The sequence below is a fragment of the Euphorbia lathyris genome, chromosome 8, assembly GCF_963576675.1.
Source record: "Euphorbia lathyris chromosome 8, ddEupLath1.1, whole genome shotgun sequence".
Lineage (NCBI taxonomy): Eukaryota > Viridiplantae > Streptophyta > Magnoliopsida > Malpighiales > Euphorbiaceae > Euphorbia > Euphorbia lathyris.
Window position 1 is genome coordinate 21,081,704 of NC_088917.1, and position 19,750 is coordinate 21,101,453.

At 33.0% G+C, this 19,750-nt stretch overlaps 3 protein-coding genes across 3 annotated transcripts; 1 reads left to right on the forward strand and 2 right to left on the reverse strand.

Moving 5' to 3' along the window:
* Positions 1-1,304: 1,304 nt before the first annotated feature.
* LOC136203115 (rop guanine nucleotide exchange factor 12) lies at positions 1,305-3,812 on the forward strand. Its single transcript, XM_065994177.1, has 7 exons — positions 1,305-1,643; positions 1,737-1,853; positions 1,930-2,081; positions 2,162-2,236; positions 2,329-2,589; positions 2,776-3,096; positions 3,182-3,812. Exons 1-7 carry the CDS (start codon positions 1,436-1,438, stop codon positions 3,533-3,535), a joined length of 1,488 nt encoding a protein of 495 aa, XP_065850249.1. The 5' UTR covers positions 1,305-1,435; the 3' UTR covers positions 3,536-3,812.
* Positions 3,813-4,469: 657 nt separating this feature from the next.
* On the reverse strand, positions 4,470-10,414 carry LOC136203062 (aspartate aminotransferase, cytoplasmic). The gene is made up of 12 exons (XM_065994108.1): positions 10,209-10,414; positions 9,273-9,344; positions 9,083-9,144; positions 8,912-8,995; positions 8,697-8,796; positions 8,488-8,608; positions 8,036-8,199; positions 7,765-7,902; positions 7,296-7,417; positions 6,779-6,873; positions 5,613-5,733; positions 4,470-4,782 (listed from the first exon to the last, which is right to left on the reverse strand). The coding sequence occupies exons 1-12, from the start codon at positions 10,266-10,268 to the stop codon at positions 4,689-4,691; spliced, it is 1,233 nt and encodes a 410-aa protein (XP_065850180.1). The 5' UTR covers positions 10,269-10,414; the 3' UTR covers positions 4,470-4,688.
* Positions 10,415-12,515: 2,101 nt separating this feature from the next.
* Positions 12,516-16,412, reverse strand: LOC136203017 (probable protein ABIL5). Its single transcript, XM_065994047.1, has 8 exons — positions 16,214-16,412; positions 16,050-16,132; positions 15,333-15,483; positions 15,133-15,232; positions 15,018-15,057; positions 13,842-13,975; positions 13,260-13,315; positions 12,516-12,764 (listed from the first exon to the last, which is right to left on the reverse strand). Exons 1-8 carry the CDS (start codon positions 16,298-16,300, stop codon positions 12,666-12,668), a joined length of 750 nt encoding a protein of 249 aa, XP_065850119.1. The 5' UTR covers positions 16,301-16,412; the 3' UTR covers positions 12,516-12,665.
* Between the last annotated feature and the right edge of the window lie 3,338 nt (positions 16,413-19,750).

Genomic DNA, 19,750 nt, shown 5'->3' on the forward strand with positions numbered 1-19,750 from the left:
GATTTTGGATTCGCGAAATGAAAATTAGCGAAGCATGCGAATGTAAATGTGCATGGGAAGAGGTGATTTTACTTCGCATAACGATTCTTTCGCGAAGTCTGCGAGGTCTGAAATGTGACTATCTACGTCGCATATCGATGCTTTCGCGAAGTCTGCGAGGTCTGAAACGTAAGGATCTATTCGCAGACTTCGCGAACTAATAGATTCGCGAGGTAGATCCATACGTTTCAGACTCTTTCTCTTCGCAGAACGTCGCGAATTCATCGATTCGCGAAGTAGATCATCAAGTTTCAGGCTCGTTCTCTTCGCAGATCTCCGCGAATTCATCGACTACGCGAAGTGAATTCATGGAAAACGCAGGAAAAACAGCAGATACTTACATTTTTCGCTCCTAACAATATGATAAACTGGGAAGAACGACGGAAATAACGTAGAATAACCATTTCTGGAATGGTAACAAGAAGGAAACCAATTAACGAACAGGAAGATGAAGAACCATGGCTTCGTTTTCTAGGGTGAGGAAGTTGCAGAATCAAGAGATGAAAAGAGAACTTCATTGTGATTTGGAAACATGGTGCAGATTTCATGCAATTTAAAGGCAAATAGGAAGATCAAAAGTCTTCAAATCATTAATGGAGGAGCCAAACCGTTTTCGCGCACCAAGGAGAACAGGGGAGAGAAACCGATAGAGTGAGGGGAAGTGGGAAGGGTAGGGGTATTACGGGAAAGTCACACAAAATGAGTCTAGATATGTAATAGGTTGAGTAAATGGATTAAATATGTAAATGGGCCTCCCATTTGACCTAGTTTTGTAATTTTCCCTAATTAACCGCATACTAACTAAACATAGGCATATAAATCTAATCCCAACAAATTAGCGTTAATCATATTACTAAATCACATTAAAAAGTTGTAATAATATGTTATTAATAGATGAGGCTGCTGGCTATATCCGCTCTGTTATAGTAATAAGGTAAAAATTAGTTACCATTGACTGTTTTTCCCGCTCTTTTTGCTACTTTTAGATCTTTCTTACCATCAATTTCTTAAAAAAAACAAAAATATGTGTCTTTTTACCTGTTTTTTTCTTTTTTTTAATTTAATATTCTAACAACCTTATCAAACTTTTTTATTTATCAGATCAATCATGCAACCCACCTTGTTTTGATAGAGGAGATTGCATTTTGTTTTTTCTTTCACTCAAAGAAAAAACACCTCATAAGCCTTTTCTCCTCTTATTAAATAAAATCAAATCAAAAAAAAAAAAAGTTTATTGTTTCTTTCTGAAACATTTTTGGAGAAAGGGTTAGAGCTTTTTCTTGCTCTTTCTCCTCTAGATTTCATATTTTGTAAATGTAAATTTTTTCATAAATTCATTTGCTTTTTTTTTTGTTGGATAAAAGGGGGAATTTTTTATATTAATTAACAATTTGTAATGATGGTTAGAGCTCTTGATCACCAACCTAGCACACAGAAAACTCCATCATTCAGTATGAGGAGGATGTATGAAACTCAAGGGAGAACATCCCGGAGATTTTCTGCCGAAAATGTTCCCGACGGAGCTTCCGCGCCTAAACCAGACCGCGTGCCTGACCTTCCGAGTGGAGCTCCCACGAAAAGTCCGCGGGACAAGTATCATACAGGTAATTAAGTATGTTTTTTTCGTTTAGGTTTCGGAGATGGGGATGGAGATGACAGATGATTATAGTAATGGTTGGTTTTTCGGGTTTTTGTAGATATAGAGATGATGAAGGATAGATTTGCTAAGTTGCTTTTGGGGGAAGATATGTCCGGCGGAGGAAAAGGTGTTTCGTCGGCCTTGGCTTTGTCTAATGCAATCACAAACCTTGCTGGTAATTTTGTGTTCTTCGGATTTAAGAAACCGGTGATTAGAAGCCGAGTTCTGATGTGATTTTATGTGCAATGCAGCATCTGTTTTCGGGGAGCAGCGGAGATTGGAACCGATGGCTCCAGAGACTAAAACGAGATGGAGGAAAGAAATTGATTGGCTTTTATCAGTAACAGATCACATTGTTGAGCTTGTTCCTTCACAACAATCTAATAATGGAGTCACTATGGAGGTGATAATGATCAAACCAAGAACAATTTACCGCGTTTTACCTTAATTCGATCTTAAAAATGTGTTCTGATGGTTTGACAGATCATGACAACGCGGCAAAGAAGTGATCTGCTGATGAATATTCCAGCTCTGCGCAAGCTCGACGCTCTCCTCATTGTATACGCCTTTAATTCTCTTGCTTTTTTCGTGTTCAATACGAACAATGTATAGCTGAACTCGATTGTTTTGAATTGCGTGGTGATGAACAGGAGCAACTAGATCAGTTTGGACACCAGAATGAGTTCTGGTATGCGTCCGGGGACAAAAACAGTTCGGAGGGGAGAAATGGTGAGAAATGGTGGATGCCCGTAGTTAAAGTTCCTCCAGAGGGACTATCTGAGTCAACACGGAGATGGCTACAATCCCAGAAGGATTCTGTAAATCAAGTACTTAAAGCAGCAATGGCTATAAACGCTCAAGTGCTATCCGAAATGGAGATTCCCGAAAACTACATTGAGTCCCTCCCGAAGGTAATATGAACACGAAATGGAACTACCTCGTTTTTTCCAATTCACTTAGCATATGCCGTTTTCGCGAAGTCTGCCGGGAGAAATTTATCGATTTCACTTCGCGAAACGATGATTACGCGAAGTTTGCTCAATCATAATGATCTGATGCCTTCGAAATGATCTAATCCCCTCTGTGCTTTTGTGTAGAACGGAAGAGAAAGCCTCGGAGATTCAGTGTACAAGAGCATAACCTTGGAATACTTTGATCCTGACCAATTCCTGTCATACATAGACATATCGACCGAACACAAAGTGCTCGATCTCAAGGACAGGATCGAGGCGTCCATCGTGATTTGGAAGCGAAAGATGATTCAGAAGGACGGGAAGTCTTCATGGAGTTCAGGAGTAAGCCTAGAGAAGAGGGAGCTTTTTGAAGAGAGAGCAGAAACAATCTTACTAATCATCAAACAACGATTCCCCGGAATTCCCCAGTCTGCACTAGATATCAGCAAGATTCAATACAACAAGGTAAGAAAAGAATAACTAAATTGTACCAGATAAGAGTATGCAGAAACTTATGATACTATTCTTTTCGGTTTTTCGGTATATACAGGATGTAGGACAGGCAATTCTTGAAAGCTATTCCAGGGTAATAGAAAGCTTGGCATTCACAATCCTGTCAAGGATTGAGGATGTTATTTACTCTGACTCGGTTGCGAAAAACGAGAATGATCAAGCTGAGGACGAGATGGACAGCCAGATCTTTGCAGAACCAACATCAACAATGACACTATCAGATTTCATGGGATGGGATATGGGTAAGGGAGAGAGCGCGGGTAGGAAAAGCAACGTGACAAGTGGAGATGCAAGGGGAGACGAAAAGAGGTTGCTGAAACCCGTTACAACGAAGAAATTTTCCTACTTAGAGAAGCTAGAGAGTTTGAGAAGTCCGACATGTCGACATTAAAGGTCGATCAGTATATATATACAAAAACATACTTAAGAAGAAAGAGATATGGAAAAAGAAAAAACACAAAGAAAAACATGATGTAATGTATACAAAGCAGATTAAAACATATACAGATGTCTTTGTAGTCAACAGTTATCAAATGTAGATACAACAAACAATCTTTTAGGAACTTGTCTTGTAGTTATAATGTTCTTTCCTCGTTATACAGGATAAGTTGCAGTTTATAACTATTGAGTTTCATACATAGCCACACATGTTTTCTGGGTTGCTTATAACTTTTCCACAATTGTTAATTATTATAAAAATGAATTCTGTTTGTTTTTTTTATTCTTAGAATTGAATTGAATAATCATGCTTTTATTATTTAATCCGACACATCGGCCATCCCTTCGGCTTGAAACATGTGTTGAATTTCAATAACAAATAAAATTGTCAAAATTTAAACTCTCTGATCACTTTGTGTAATAAACTCTAATACCATATAAAAAAACAATGGACTAAAAAAGCTCTGATACCATAGTAAAAAAAAAAAATCAATTGACCTGAAAGCTTAAATTGATAGCTTAAATTGATAGGTAAGGCATAGAGATGTCAAAACAAGTTATCATGTCATAATACAAAAATAATAGGCCTAATTAATATATTCTAGTGCATGTACTTCTTTGGAAAAGTCAAATGCCTCCTATACTTTGAAAACCTCCTAAAATTCACAAGACAAAACAAGAGAATATTTAAGACAAATAAAAAGTTCAAGAGATCAATAGATCACTCTAACCGGTCAATAGATCATTTTCAGAGATTCAATAAATCACTTTAACCAAGTTCGCAGATAAGACATTTTCAAACAAGGGATTAAACATGTATTAAGCCAAAATAACAATACTGTCAAACAAATTGTGCAAAGCAAATTGTCTCAAATTGACAGTCCTAGTAAAATCCAAGAATACTTTCTGTTATTAAATTTGATAACCATGAAATGATATGTAATATTTCATTTGTTTGACTAAAAAACAAAACTAATTCCCGGGCACAGCTAACTGTGCAAAATTGTAATAATTTGGGCAGTATAGCAAGATATTAAAATACAAAAACATTGGATTTAGTTGAAAAATGAGACAGGAATTTCTTATTTCTTACAACATATGTAAATCTATTTATCTGAACGGAAACTGGTAACTGCAGCATGTATAGCATCTGCAAGATGAGGAACTGTCCTGGAACTAAGACCTGCCATACTAATCCTCCTGCAGGGAAAGTACATGAAGAGGAATTCAGAAATAAATAATGCACTAAACATTTATAATATGCAGCATACACACTATTGTAGAATTATAGGGATAACTGGAGACATTTTTTCTCTTCTTAATTCTTATAGGTATTTGATCAAATAGTTCTTATAGAACCTAGCACTAAAATACCCCTAGAGGCTGGAGGGGAATAGGGCTAAGGGGAGCGAAAACGGTTTTCCATGAGATGCGAAATAAAAACTAGTCACCCCACACGAGGTCTGTGAATAAGTGGTTGTTTGGTAATAAGCAAGGAATATTATCCATCTTTCAGCTGTATTGAACTAATAATTCATTACTGGTCGATGGTACAAGGTTAGCTCGAAAGAATGCGAGGGAGGAAAGCTCTTTTCAAGCTTGACCTCGATCATATAGATATCCTTTCAACACAACATAGGTCATCGAAGGATCTCAGAAGGTCAGAGGGAGTCTGGTAAAGTCTATAAACTTAAGAAATCATTGTATGATCTCAAGCAGTCTCCGACCTATACTTTTTGAAGTTTTCATGAATGCCAACTAAGTATCGTAAGTAAATTTCTCCCGGCTCTCCAATTATTTGAAATTAGCAAGTCAGTGAAATTTTTAGTGGAGCAAGTTGCAGAGAACAGGATTATTTTTTTGCACTGATATGTTTAATCTTGCAAGTTGAAAATATATTTTTAATGTGTTAATGACCATGCACAATAAAACTGGGAGAAGCGGATATTTTCAGAGACATCAACGCGAAAAGGTTGAAATGCTCAATTAAAATTCAATCAAAATGATCTACAGGAATAAATATTTATTACCCATCAGATGTCATGTAGATGTGAAACTCTTTGGTCATGAATGCAACTTGTTCAGAGTTTAGACCAGTGAAGGTAAACATTCCAATCTGCTTGATGATGTGACTCCAGTCACCAGGAGTACCTGTTGAGAAGAAAAAGGGAGATAAAGCTCAGAAGGAAAAAATGAACATAATTTCAGTAGCACATATGAAGCCACCCGAAAAAACAACACTTATTTATAGATAAGGTCGCCATAACCAAATTCGCAGGCAATTTATCTTCTAGAGAACTCCAGATTAACTGATTAAAGAACTTTGTTTTGGACTTGATGAATGATGCCAATGGCTCAAGACAGGGAAAGCTAATTCTAGAAAGAAGAGGGGTGAACACGTGTAACCAAGGGATCGGTAGAGTTAGTTATGAGAGGAGGGAGGTTTTGTAATAAAAGGAATAGTGTGAGGAAGAATAAAGCAGCTTTCGAAATTCATCCTGGCATTCGACCTTTAGGGTCTGCTTGGATGAAGGTTTGACAAGGTTCATTAAAGGGAGGGGAGGTTATTTAGTGAACCTCCAGATCCCACCAATTTGGTGGGACTGAAATTGAGGTTATTTCAAGGTTTTCTAACCTTCATTTAACCCTCACCTCCATTTAAACTCCCTTCCAAACAAGTTTAGGAAAATAACCTCCCTTTAATTAACCTCCCCTAACCCCAAAACAAGCAGACCAGGCAGGAGGAGAGTCTCTCCTTGGGATAGTGCATGATAGAGTTACTTCAGCATTAGTTTATCATTTTCTATTTTTTAGCTGTCTTAATCTAGTTTCCATAACCTTACTGGATACTGAAAGAGTTTATTAGTGCAAAGTATCCTAATCTCTATTCTCTTGTTCTTTGCTGTTTGGGTTTCCATCATGCTAAATGCAAAACATATTTGCAAATTTTGTTCCAATCTTTCAGTTAAGCTGTCTCACATGGTACATCCATCTACCCATATAAGAAGTTGGAAATTTGCAGAAAGGTTATATAACTACTACTATTCAACTTCTTTAAGAGTTTTTCTCTGGAAAGCATGTTAATGTATTATGTATTATGTGATTCAAGTATACCACCTTAACACTTGAAACCAATGGCAAAAGAATAGCATGCCATAAAGGTAAGGAAACGCAAATTGCATGTCATAAGCAATACCTCTAGCTGATAAAGCATCAAATAGTTGCTGGCGCATGCTAATAATGCGGTCAGCCATGGCTTTCAGCTCAATGGTCCACTCCTTGTACAAATCCCTGAAAAGGAAATTACACACAAAACTCAATTACAAACAAGAGAATCATTTTCACATCAAATTAATTATTGAGAAGGCAGTAATTCTATTAAATTTTAGCATCAGATAAGAAAGGTCAAAAAGGCACAATACATTAAAATAATTACACACATAAGTGAACTTCTGGATGCATCATAAAGTTTACATACTTCTAACTATTATTTGGCAACTCATTAAGTTCTGTCATGGAACCGTTTTAGCTAAAAGCTCAAGCTAATAGTTAAAGGTCCACTTCATATTAATAGCTGACAAGTTCAAACAGTACCCTATCGATTAACAGAAATGCCTCGGTCACATTTCTTAAAAATAAAATAAAATAAAAAAATATAAAGCTAGGTAACCTGGAATATAGTAACCTGCCACAAACTTAAGCAGAATTCATACCCGTCTTTGAGAATAGTAGCCACAATTGATGCACCATGAATAGGTGGATTAGAATACATGGGCCTGATTACAAGTTTCAATTGGCTCTCAACCTTACTTGCAACATCTGCTGTCTTGCAGACCTACAAAAGAGACACTACAAGTAAAATATTTATTCTGAATTTATGACTCGGTACTTCACATATACCATATAAAGAGACAAACGATACTAGTGATTAACAAGCAAAATGACACAACCTTAAAAGGACAGAGATATTCAGAATTCAGACTCTTCATTCTTTGCAATTCAACATAAGAAAATAATGGATCTATTTAATCTTATTTCCAGCTTACAAATACACAGCTTAAGTGTTCCAGTGGAATTCTCATTTGAAATCTTAGTGTGAACCATAAAAGCCTTCAATTATTTAATTACTCATAATTCATAATAAACTCAGTATGAAAAGTTCCAAGCTTAGAGATGTCTTACAATACTGAGGGCTCCAACACGTTCTCCATAGAGTCCCATATTTTTAGCATAACTCTGCGCCATAAGACATTCACCTCCATCTGCTACAAACAAACGAACAGGCTGTGCATCTAAATCGAGGCTTCCACTTGCAAAACCCTGTAAAGTCAAGATTCAAGTCTATTGGTCATATGCTTATTCACTAGAACCAATAGAATTTTATGACAGTTAATCATTTTCTATTCTATTGCTACTCACTAATTTTATTTGCCAACATTGATTTTCCCATTACCTGATAAGCGCTGTCAAAGAAAGGTAAAAGTGCTTTTGATCTTATCAACTGTCTAATCTGCTCCCATTGCTCAGGGATTGGGTCAACACCGGTTGGATTATGTGCACATGCATGGAGAAGCACTATAGATCCTTCAGGCGCAGCTCCAAGATCTTCTAGCAACCCTGTGGTCCACATATACTTTAAGTTTATTCTTGTACTTAATTACCACAAGCACCAGCATAAACAAATCTATCATATAAAGTGAGCAAAGAAATAATGACCGAGGTGGGAGTGCAAAAAGGTAACAAGAACCGTAGAACTAAAATATGAGATTGAAGTAATGTCTGGGAGAAGTAATATTAACATAGGTCAAATAAGTTAGCTAACGACACAGTGAACTTCAAGAGATATTATGGAAGAATAGACGATAAAGATAATTCGTGTTTTGGCACATGATAGAGTGCACAAACCTTGAAAATCTAGTCCACGTGTTGTTGGATCATAGTATCGGTATGTCTTCACAGATAACCCTGCAAGTGTGAAGATTTTGGGATGATTTCCCCATGTTGGCTGTGGAATATATATTATCAGCTGCAACACAAATGTAGATGAGTCAATCACAGTCCAATTTCAATATTTATATTTCCCACAAAGGCAAACCAAAAAACAGGCTTCTTACTTTGTGGTAATGCCTTGCAAGAAACTCGCCTCCAACCCTCAGAGAACCAGTACCAGACAAGCATTGGACAGTAGTCACTCTGTTCTCTTGTATGGCAGGGCTGTGCAAAGCATGTAAGAACTACAATAAGTTAATGAAGAATGCAAGTCAAACAAGTAACATCCATTACAAAGTTGAAAAAGGCCAATGCATGCTCAGCCAAAACTATTGATTACCTATCAGCACCTAAAATTAGCTTGGCACTGAATTTATTAAAATCAGCAAGACCAACAATGGGAAGATACTCTTTGACCCGAGACCTGTAAGGATAAATAACAAAATAAGAATTAAAAATCCCATTAAGCAAACGTAACTGACAAAAAAACAACAGCGAATGGGTAGCTCACGGGTCATTCACTAGCGTCTGCTCTGCTTTTCTTACTACATTCAGAACAACAGGCTTTCCTTCCTATATCACACCACAAAATAAAAAACAAGAAAGTTTGATCCATCATTGAATAACATATTGATAGAGCATTAACCTTCCCTTCATTGATACATGCGGTGAAAAGCAAGTAAATACGAGAAGAACAATACCTCAGTCCTGTAAGCACCGACTCCCAAATTCAGCTTGTTGGGGCTGGTATCTTTGTTATAGGCGACAGTAACCTGCTTATAAAAAAAATCACAAAGAGGATTATGCTAATGCACATCACACTACATTTAATTCCATGATGTTACTGGAATCGCCATTTTTTACTCATTCCACAGCATTTCTGTCAGAGATAAAATCATACAAGCAATACAAGTAATAGCAACAATTTCAAATACAAATCAAGCTTTGATCCGATCAAACCAAGCAGAGCTACTAGTAATCATGCTTTGATCCGATGAAACTCATATACAAATCATGAATTTCCCGATCAGCACATGAACATGAAAATAAAAACAAAAGCAAGAAGAGAGATACTAGTAATCACATCTTCGACTCATTCTACTCATTTCTAGCAGAGATACTAGTAATCATGCTTTGATCCGATGAAACTCACATGAACATGAAAATAAAAACAAAAGCAAGAAGAGATACTAGTAATCACATCTTCGACTCATTATACTCCATTTCTAGCAGAGATACTAGTAATCATGCTTTGATCCGATGAAACTAGTATACAAATAATGAATTTCACGATCAGCACATGAACATGAAAATAAAAACAAAAGCAAAAAGAGATACTAGTAATCACATCTTTGACTCATTCTACTCCATTTCTTGAAGAGTTACTAGTAATCATGCTTTGATCCGATCAAATTAACTCATATGCAAATCATGAATTTCACGATCAGCACATGAACATGAAAATAAAAGCAAAAGCTAGCAATCACAACTTTGACTCAGTCTACTCCATTTCTAGAAGAGTTACTAGTAATCATGCTTTGATCCGATCAAATTAACTCATATACAAATCACGATTTTCATGATCAGCACAAAAACATGAAGATGAAAACAAAAAGAAGAACAGGAAGAGACTATACCCCAAGGATAGGATCTTCAGGAGCTCGAACAACATTGCAAAAGACAGAATCAGAATTCATATTTGAATGAGTTAGCAGGTGCTTTGATTTGAAGAAAAGAAGAATTTGAGAATGATGAGAATAGTAGAGAAAATGAAGAGAGAGAGGGTTTAAGGGTGTGATGTAAAAAGAGAATAGTTAGTTGGTTTCTAACAATGGGCGACGTCAAGGCTCGAGACCGTCAAAGTGTTTTTGTCTGTGGGCGGTATTTTAGCATCCCCATTCAAGCCACGTGTACCTAGGTGGGTTCGGTTAGCTGCAAATGTAATCGACCCGAAAGAATAAGTAAACCGCTCCCTCTCTCTTTAGGTGTCCGGATTTCATGGGCCTGATATATAAAGCTGGGCCTATTGAAAATCATATCTACTTATTTCCTAAAAACTTATTCTTTTATCTGAATAGCATTATTTTGTTTTATTTTTTTCATAATTTCTTTTCATGTTGTTTTTTTTTCCTTTTTTATTCATCTTTTGTATTCTTTCCTTTGTTTTTTATTTTTTAATTATGGTGAAATTCGGAGCCCCGTTTATTTTTCGGAAAATATTATGTTTCGAAAATTTTGGGTAAAAAATTCCATTATTTGTTGAAAAATAAAATATATTTGGATGTTTGACTACAACATCAGAAAACTAGGGGTGGGCACGGTTCGGTTAACCGGTCCATTACCATATTTTATTAACCGAACCGAATATATCGGTTTTTAGTTTATTAAAAACGAAACCGGTCCATTACTATCGGTTAACCTTATTAACCAATAATTTCGGTTAACGGTTTTTAACCATTTTGTTCATGGTTAATCAAAATCAACGATTAACACCCATTTTATTCACGGTTAATCAGAATAAATGGTTAACTGTAATATTTAATCAATCAAATTAATTGAAGCTATTAAGACAATTCAATCAAAACAATCTCAATGCACTTTCCAATCCACGTTAGATACCATATAACTTGCTAATTTAATGGGAAAATAAGCTATAAAAATAACAGAGATCAAACATATGTTTTACAATAAATAAATATGGGCAGGTGGCTGGAAAAAGTGAAAGATGTAGGTGGTTGCTGGAAGTGGGTGGCTAATTGTAACATTAGGGTTTTAGAAATTGCTTATATATATGAATATAAAATATTTAAATTATTTTGAAAAATGTGTAATCAGTTCGGTTAACTGAAAACATCGGTTTTTTATAATGAAAACCGAAACCGAAACTCATCGGTTTCTTAAAATTAAAACCGATCTTGTAACCACCGGTTTGGTTAACCGACTTTTTTGGTTCGATTTTTCGGTTTTCGGTTCGATTACCGGTTTGGTCAGGTTTTTTGCCCACCCCTACAGGAAACAATAAGTAATAGATGATTACTATTTTTAAAAAGGTAAGAAGAAATGAAATAGAGTTTGAAAAGACTTAGAAAACCATTTTATTCATTTTTATATATTTTTTTATTGATTTATTTAGCTAAGCAAAAAAATATCCGAAAATCAAATATATAATATTTTCCAGTAAACAAATGGATATGAACCTTAATAATACTTGGTAAAGCAGTTTTAAAATCCCATGAAATTTGGTGAAAACATTTTCCATTATTTTTCAAGTTTTTATCTTTATTATTATTATTATTATTTCATTTTTCTCATATGTCCACGTTTTTTATTTTACTTGATTTTTTTATCAATTTTAAAACCTGGTGAAATCATGATAAAACCTGAATAAAACTGTATGAGATTAGTAAAATTTGGTGTTATTTTTCATAATATTATTATTATTATTATTATTACTATTATTATTTCGTTTTTATTTGATTTTTATCTATTTTTCTCCTTTTTTTTCATTGTAACCATTTTCTTTGTTTTCTCATTTTTTGCTTTTTTTTGTTTCGCCTTTATTTCTCTTGTTTTTTCTAGTTTTTCTTCTATATTTTCTATGTTTCCTCTTTTTCTTTCATTTTTCTCATTTTTGTTGTTGTTTTTTTTCATTTTCCCTTTTTTGTTGTTGTTTTTTTCATTTTTTTATTTCTTTCGATTTTTACAACCAATATAAAAATCAAAATAATTTAATGATAATTACATTTTATTAATATTATTTTAAATTCATTAACCAAATATAATACTTAAAGCACTATTTTATTCTATTACATTACAATTTTAATTTAATTTTACTTCATTATATTGCATTATATTGCAGTGCCAAACACAATTTAAATATGTAACATTGAATGTATATATCATGTTTCTTAAAAGAAATGAATTTCTATTGAAATGATGTGCTTCTTAGTAAAGGTGATGCACACGTTCGATAAAAAAGGAAGTAGATTTTCATACAAATAAAAATAGAGGCTAAAATAATTAAATCAAAGTAAGTATAGATACTAATAGATTAAATTAATAATAACTCGGATACAAATAATTTTCCAAATGATTTATGTTGTCCATTTGATTCGCCTAACGAGCGACAAAAAATCATGACTATGTAATGATTTCCTAAATAACTTGTAACGTCCATGCTTCTCTGAATTTTGCTGCAACAAATAAATCACATCAGAAAATTAGTTTAGTTAATTATATTCACGGTTTTACTAATTATTAGAAACGGAACAAAAATGACATAAAATTTAAATTTTTAACAAAAAATCATTTTCGTTTAACTTTAATTTCATACATGGTCCTTTTCTCTGAAAACGAATAAATACATTCGTTAGAGATACTACGTGGATAATAAAAAATTATTTTATTTTTCACATAGCGAATTTTTGGTGGAAAAAATATTTTCTTTAGTTTTTTTTTTTTAATTTAACATGCGAGATTTTGATGATATATCATTCACGTGTACCTCCGGTAAATGTATTGGTTTCAGATAAAAGTACCACATATGAAATCAAAGTTAAAAGACAATACACTATTTTCTCGTTAAAAAATTAAAATTTATACCGCTTCTCTTTCATTTTTCATAATTAATTAATCCGAAAATGTGTCTATTAATAAAGATAAAAAAAATGGATATTTAGAAAATTTACCTGAAAATGAAATTTGGAATTCGAACCTTTAGATAGTATTGAAATGCCATCACGAACTGGAAGTAATATATAAATTAACAAAAAAAAAAATCCATTAATAAGATAAATTCAACTTAGAAATGAATAGATTAAAGGCCTAATACACAAATAACCTCTAAACTTGTCCAAATGTTGCAACTGCCCCCTCCAACTTTCAATTGTAACAACTTACCCCTTAAACTTGTCCAATTATAAAACATAACTCCAAATTGGGAATTTTTTTACCCTGTACTTGAAGCAACCGTAAAAATATTTTCCCGGATTCGTATCACGCCAGAGATCTGATTATCACACTCCACGAGCGTTGAAACTTTTGTATTTCACGTGTTTCTTCAAATGCAGTCCATGTCAGCAATTTGAGGTTATGTTTTACAATTGGACAAGTTTGAAGGGTTATATTTTATAATTGGACAAGTATGAGAGGTAAATTGTTACAATTGAAAGTTCAGAGAGGCAGTTGCAACATTTGAACAAGTTTAGGAGGTTATTTGTGTATCAGGCCTAGATTAAATAACAATTGAAATGAAAATGGATATTAATTACCTGAAGGTGAATTAGAACTCGCTTGCCTAGTTAAAGATGGCTTTTCAGGATATGTGTACAACATAAATGGTAAATCTTCGGCTTCATATCCATGTTTATATATCATTTTTACAGAACCAGGAGTATTCGGGTCCCTGCATGGGATGAAAATCGGTCTAATATTCTCTCATAAAGTTCTAAATATTTCGGGAAAAAAACACGACGTTGGATATATTTTCGATTTCTATATAGTAAATCTTTAATCTTTCAATTTGATATAATGAACAGGAGCTTCTAAACATTGGAATGCAATTATGGCATTATGGACTAAGATGCTCTCTCTTTTTTTTTCAGCCCAAGCCAAAACCACGTAGTTTTAGTCTCGGTATGGCAAAAAAGAAATATTGCCTAGCCCATTATGTTGAGCGTTTTGTCTAGAGATACACCCAACATTAGGTTGTAACTACCTCTGAGAGGAATGGTTTTCGGCAGCCGGAGATAATCTGTAAGCCCTAAGTTTCTGCCTTTAATAGTGAGCCTTTTATTTATTTTGTGTCTAATTATCTGATATCCTAGACTGACAGTCCAGATTAATTCACATATGAGCTGGATAGGTCCCTTTCAAAGACAAAGCTCTCCCACTAAATATTTTAATCACATCTGCATTCTCATCTCCAGTACCTTAACCACCTAGTCTACGGTTTGATGGTGCCTTTTATTAATAACCACATCACACTCATTAAACTCGTAGCTAATAAAATAATTAGTTATGAACATTAATGACAATGAGGGTTTTATAGTTTCTATAACATATAACTACAAGGTGAAACTACACGGTCATGGAGGATTCAACGATCCCTCCCTCTCCGACTATGGAGAGAAACTATCAAAAATTATCCTTACGGACGGAAGTCACTACTGTTCGTAATTCCGTTATTTCTAAAATCTGACAAAATTGGCGACAAATTCCATAGAGACTCTTAATCCCCAAAACATTGTGTATTTTTTATTAAACTTTTGCCAATTGACACCCAGAATATTAATATTTGGCTGTGATTCTGCCACTGAACAACCACTTTTCGAACCACATACAAAATGAGTAATCAGTAACTTAATATATAAAAATCCAAAAGAGATTCATATTTTTTTCCTTTAATTTTCTTTGTTCATGAAGTAAATAAATACACACAAACTAACCTTATATTTTCTTCCTCTGATTTGTCAAAACCTGTAATTTCTGCTCAAGAAAGAGAATTTTTACATAGATATAATCTTATTAAACAGAAGAAAAATGGTGATTTACGCAACTTACGCGTCGACAAGTAACGCCGGTGAAATTTGGGCAAATTAGCAGCCCATCTTACTCTGCCTAGAGCAAGCCTTTGAGCATATTGTTCACATAAAAGGAGTCTCTGCAGCAAAAATTAGCCAACAAGTGAAAAATTAACATTTTTTAATTAATGCTAGAATTAGTATAACTTTTTTTAAATGTGAAAGATGAAAAATAATAACTTGTTTAAGGGTATCAATTCTGAGTTGAGCCTCAGAAAATTGATTGGTTTGAGAAATAGAGTGATTGAGATTAGTTGAGACACATCCAATATGATCAACCAAAGCAACTACAGCTCTGCATATGTATTCCTTTGTGTTTTCTTCCACAACCCTGCAAATATGTAGTTATCAAATGTATTAGTCTCAGTAGAGGTGACAATTCGGGTTAACGTATTATGTTATCACTAAATTTTATATGATTTTATTATATAATTCCAGAATAACAATCGTACTGTGTTAATGCTAATCGTGTTAGAAATTACCATCTATAAATCTAATTGTTTTTCGATAGATTTAGCCAGATCAAATAAACACAGTTGGAATTTATTAAAAATTTCACTTCAGTCAAAAAAAAAAAAATCATAATTCTTCTGTGGAAAAAATATAGTCTGAATCTATAATTTTTCAATTTGAGTTCTTGATAACAATAATTATATACATTATACTCCTGACAATCAAGAAAGTTACATTGGAACTTAAAACTCCATTGATAAATTGTTATTTAATATTTCTTTTATTTATGTTTATAACGGTTGGAAAACATTAGCGGTTTTTGTTTTCGTATCAGTTTTTATTTCTTTTCCCTTTCTTTAACTAATTTTTTTTAAAAAAATAACATTTTCGGTATCCGTTTGTATGCAAACATAGCAAGAAAGTATAAACTACGCTTATACTCACGTTTTCTTTTCTCCAGGGCGCAAGAAAGTTGCTTCCCAGTAATCTGCTGCACAGTGAAGTTGAGAACGCAAGTCCCTAAGCTCCTGTATAAACCCGAAATGTCAATTTCTAACACGATAACACACAAAACTATATAATTATATGAGAAAAGAATATATAGTAACTTGAAGGGAGTTGTGAAAACGCATAGGATTTTGAGGTTGTTCTTCTGGGGAGTTCTTCTGAAGTGCAGGAGGTTTGGATATCTGCATATTTTTCTTGCTCGCTCTTGAAATTGCAGAGAAGAGAAAAGAAGGAAGAAAAAGCTTGAGAAATTTAATTTGTCTGTGTTTGGGACAGAGAAGTGTGATGATAGCATTATGGGGTAGTGAATTAAAAAACCATTAAAAGACAGATTCTTCTTCACTGTTCATACCACGTCTACAATGTGACAAATAACACCAGTGCCGACCCCGTGATCTTTTGTTCCTTCACTTTCATCTCTTTGTTTCTTTGTTTCCTTCCCAAACTATCAAAATTGGATAACCACTTACAAAATCAATTTTGGCCTATGTTATTCCAATTTTAAAAAACAAAATAATTTTACTATTATTTAATTATCACATACGAATAAACAAATTTTTAATATGCGTTGGATAAAAAGAAAATTTAAAATCAAATTAGTTTTTAAAAACGATTGATACTCAATTGGTACAAAATGCGGGAATATAATATATATATTCTTTTAACGATGCATGAAATTTATTAAAACATCTTAAGTAAAATTGCATCATTTTAAAGATAAAATTGTTTTTGAACATCAACATTAAAAATATATATTTTTACTCTTTGCCCTCAACTTTTTGGAGGCTGATAATTTTGTGTCTATAAATGTTTCTTGTTATCAGTTATCGGTTAGTGAATAACCTCTAAAATACTAACTTGGTATCGTATATCATTTTAAATAATTTTTTTTTTTTTGGTAAGAATTTTAAATAAATTTATAATATTAATAAAATATTTTAAATAAGTAAAAAAAATCAATAAATCATTTCAAATAAATTTAAATTCAATGGGTCGTTTTCTAAATGGGAGGAATTCATAGTCAACAGCCAATTTGAAGGGGTTGTGTATCCAATAGAGGTTTTTTTTATCCTAATAAAACCTCTATAAATTAATAATATTAGGATCATGAAATTTTATTAATTTATAGAGATATTAATTTATCGAGTGTTAATTTATTGAACTGGTCCAAGTCAGGATCAGAAGTAATTATTATTTTAAAGAAGTTATTAATTTATCGAGTATTAATTTATGATATTAGCGGCTATTTGTTACCTCCTATCCTCAAAAAAAAATCTAATTTACTCTTGTGAACTTGTTGAAAGTGATTTATTGACACATTAAACAATTAGACAAGTTAACGTACTGATAACTTGTGGAAAAATTATTTTAAATAAATTTAGGGGAATAGATTGTTATATGAAAGTTGAGTAATTATTTTAAATATGTCAATTTAAGTAAGTTTATGAGTTAAATATGATATTTCTTAAGTATAGGGAACAGTTGATTTTTTAGGATAAGTTAAAGGACTAAAAATGTATTAACCTTTTCTTTTCAAATGAAAGTGCAGTTACAGAGACAGAGAACGACAATTTTAGTGGGCTCAATACCAATTTAGAAGATGACAGATGACACATGTATTAATTGTACTGGAGGAAAATCAATGGTACCTAAACTTCTATGTTTCTTATCTTTTTCAGCTCATTTCAAGATTCTCTCTTTTTGCACTTTTTAATTGTTAATCATGATTAGTAAATGGCATGATACCCATTTCACTCCTTAAACTAAGATTTCAAAGTTAATTAAAATATTAAAGTATCAAAATCATCAATTCAGTCCCTGAACTAACAAAAAACATCAATTAAATTCTCATTCTAAACAAAAATCTCCGATTGAGGCCTTATCGAAAATAATTCGGTTGAACAGTTTTAGACTATTTTCCTCAAACTCATTTTGAACCAACACAGAGATTATTACAGTCTATATAAAATAGTCACAATTTCTGATTTTAGGATAAAATGAGGATCCAATTGATGATTTTTGCTTAATTCAGGGACCTGATTAAAAATTTTGATAGTTTATAGTCCTCTTTGATTTTGAAACTTTAGTTTGGGACCCAAACGAATGTAATGCCTTGGTAAATCTATACCATAAACAAAAATTAATTTTATGTGAGCCATGAAAAACATTACAATAAAGCTGCAAGAGGTCAATTTTTACGGTAAAATACACTCTTGACCCTTTAATTTTAGTATTATTAACATGAGGGTCCCTGAAGTTCAAAACCGAACCTAAAAATTCTTAAACATTAACATATATATAAAAATCCAAAGGCAAAAAACATTATTATGCCCCTGATCTTTCAGTGGTTCATTAAGCTCTTTATCTTTTATTTGAATACATTAAACTTCTGATCTTTTTTTTTTGTCTTATTAAGCCTTTGATGACAAAAAAAATGGTAATTTTGAACATAAAATTCGATTAACAGACTGTTATTCTTTGCACCTGCAATCGAAATTTGTATTTTTTTCATTGTAAGAGCAGTTTTGGATGTGTATCGTGGTTATAAGAAAACTGTAAAAACCTTAATTCAAATTATAAAAAATATTTTTTTTTAATAATTTCAAATACATATGAAGTTAATAACGTCTTTTTAACAGAATTACATATTCACAACTTACTAATTTAGTCATCAAGGGCTTAATGAGACCAAAAATAAAAGATCAGGAGCTTAATGTATCCAAATAAAAAAAATCAAAGGGTTAGTGAACTAAAAAATGAAAGATCTGAGACCTAATGATGCTTTTTGCCAAATCCAAATAACAATGGATCAGTGTAATTAACAGACGTGAATTGCGGGTAAATCACTTTTTTATTCAGGAACTATCATGTTAATAACACCAAAATTGAGAAGCTATGGTATAGATTATCTCTTTTATTCAGGAACTATCATGTTAATAACACCAAAATTAAGGAGCTATGGTATAGATTACTCCTGGAATTTAAAGCAATTCATTCAGTATAGTTACCCGGTTTTTACAATTTTAGTATTACTAATATGATAGTTTCTAAACTTTAAAAACAGAACATAAAAATCTCTAGACTTTAACATATATTAATATAAAAGTCCAAATGACATTTGACTAGTGTAATTGAATACGTGAACTGCCAGTGAATCACACATTTTGTTCAAGGACCATCATATTAATAACACCAATTGAGGATCCACAAGTATATTTATCCATGGAATTTACAAGCAATTCACGTAGTCAACCGGTATGTAATTTACATACGTATTTGCACTTTTATGACAGTATATGTCAAAATTTACAGACTTTTATGCCAATTTTAAGGTTCAAGGACTATCATGTTAGTAAAGTTGAGCCGTGAGTATTTTACCTTAATTTTATAGCAGAATGTTGTGTGGATTTAACGAAATATAAATAAACAAGAATCGAAAACATAAATTTACGTGGTTCACCAACGTTGTGTTGGCTAGTCCAAGGGCAGAAGGAGAATAGTTTTTATTAGGAGTCGGAAATCAGATCACAAATTAGGTTTACATAATAGAGTATTTATACTACTCAATCTAACCTAAACCGACTTGGAACCCACGATGTCCCCAGCGAGACCCCGTTGCTTCCTATCGTAGTGTGTTA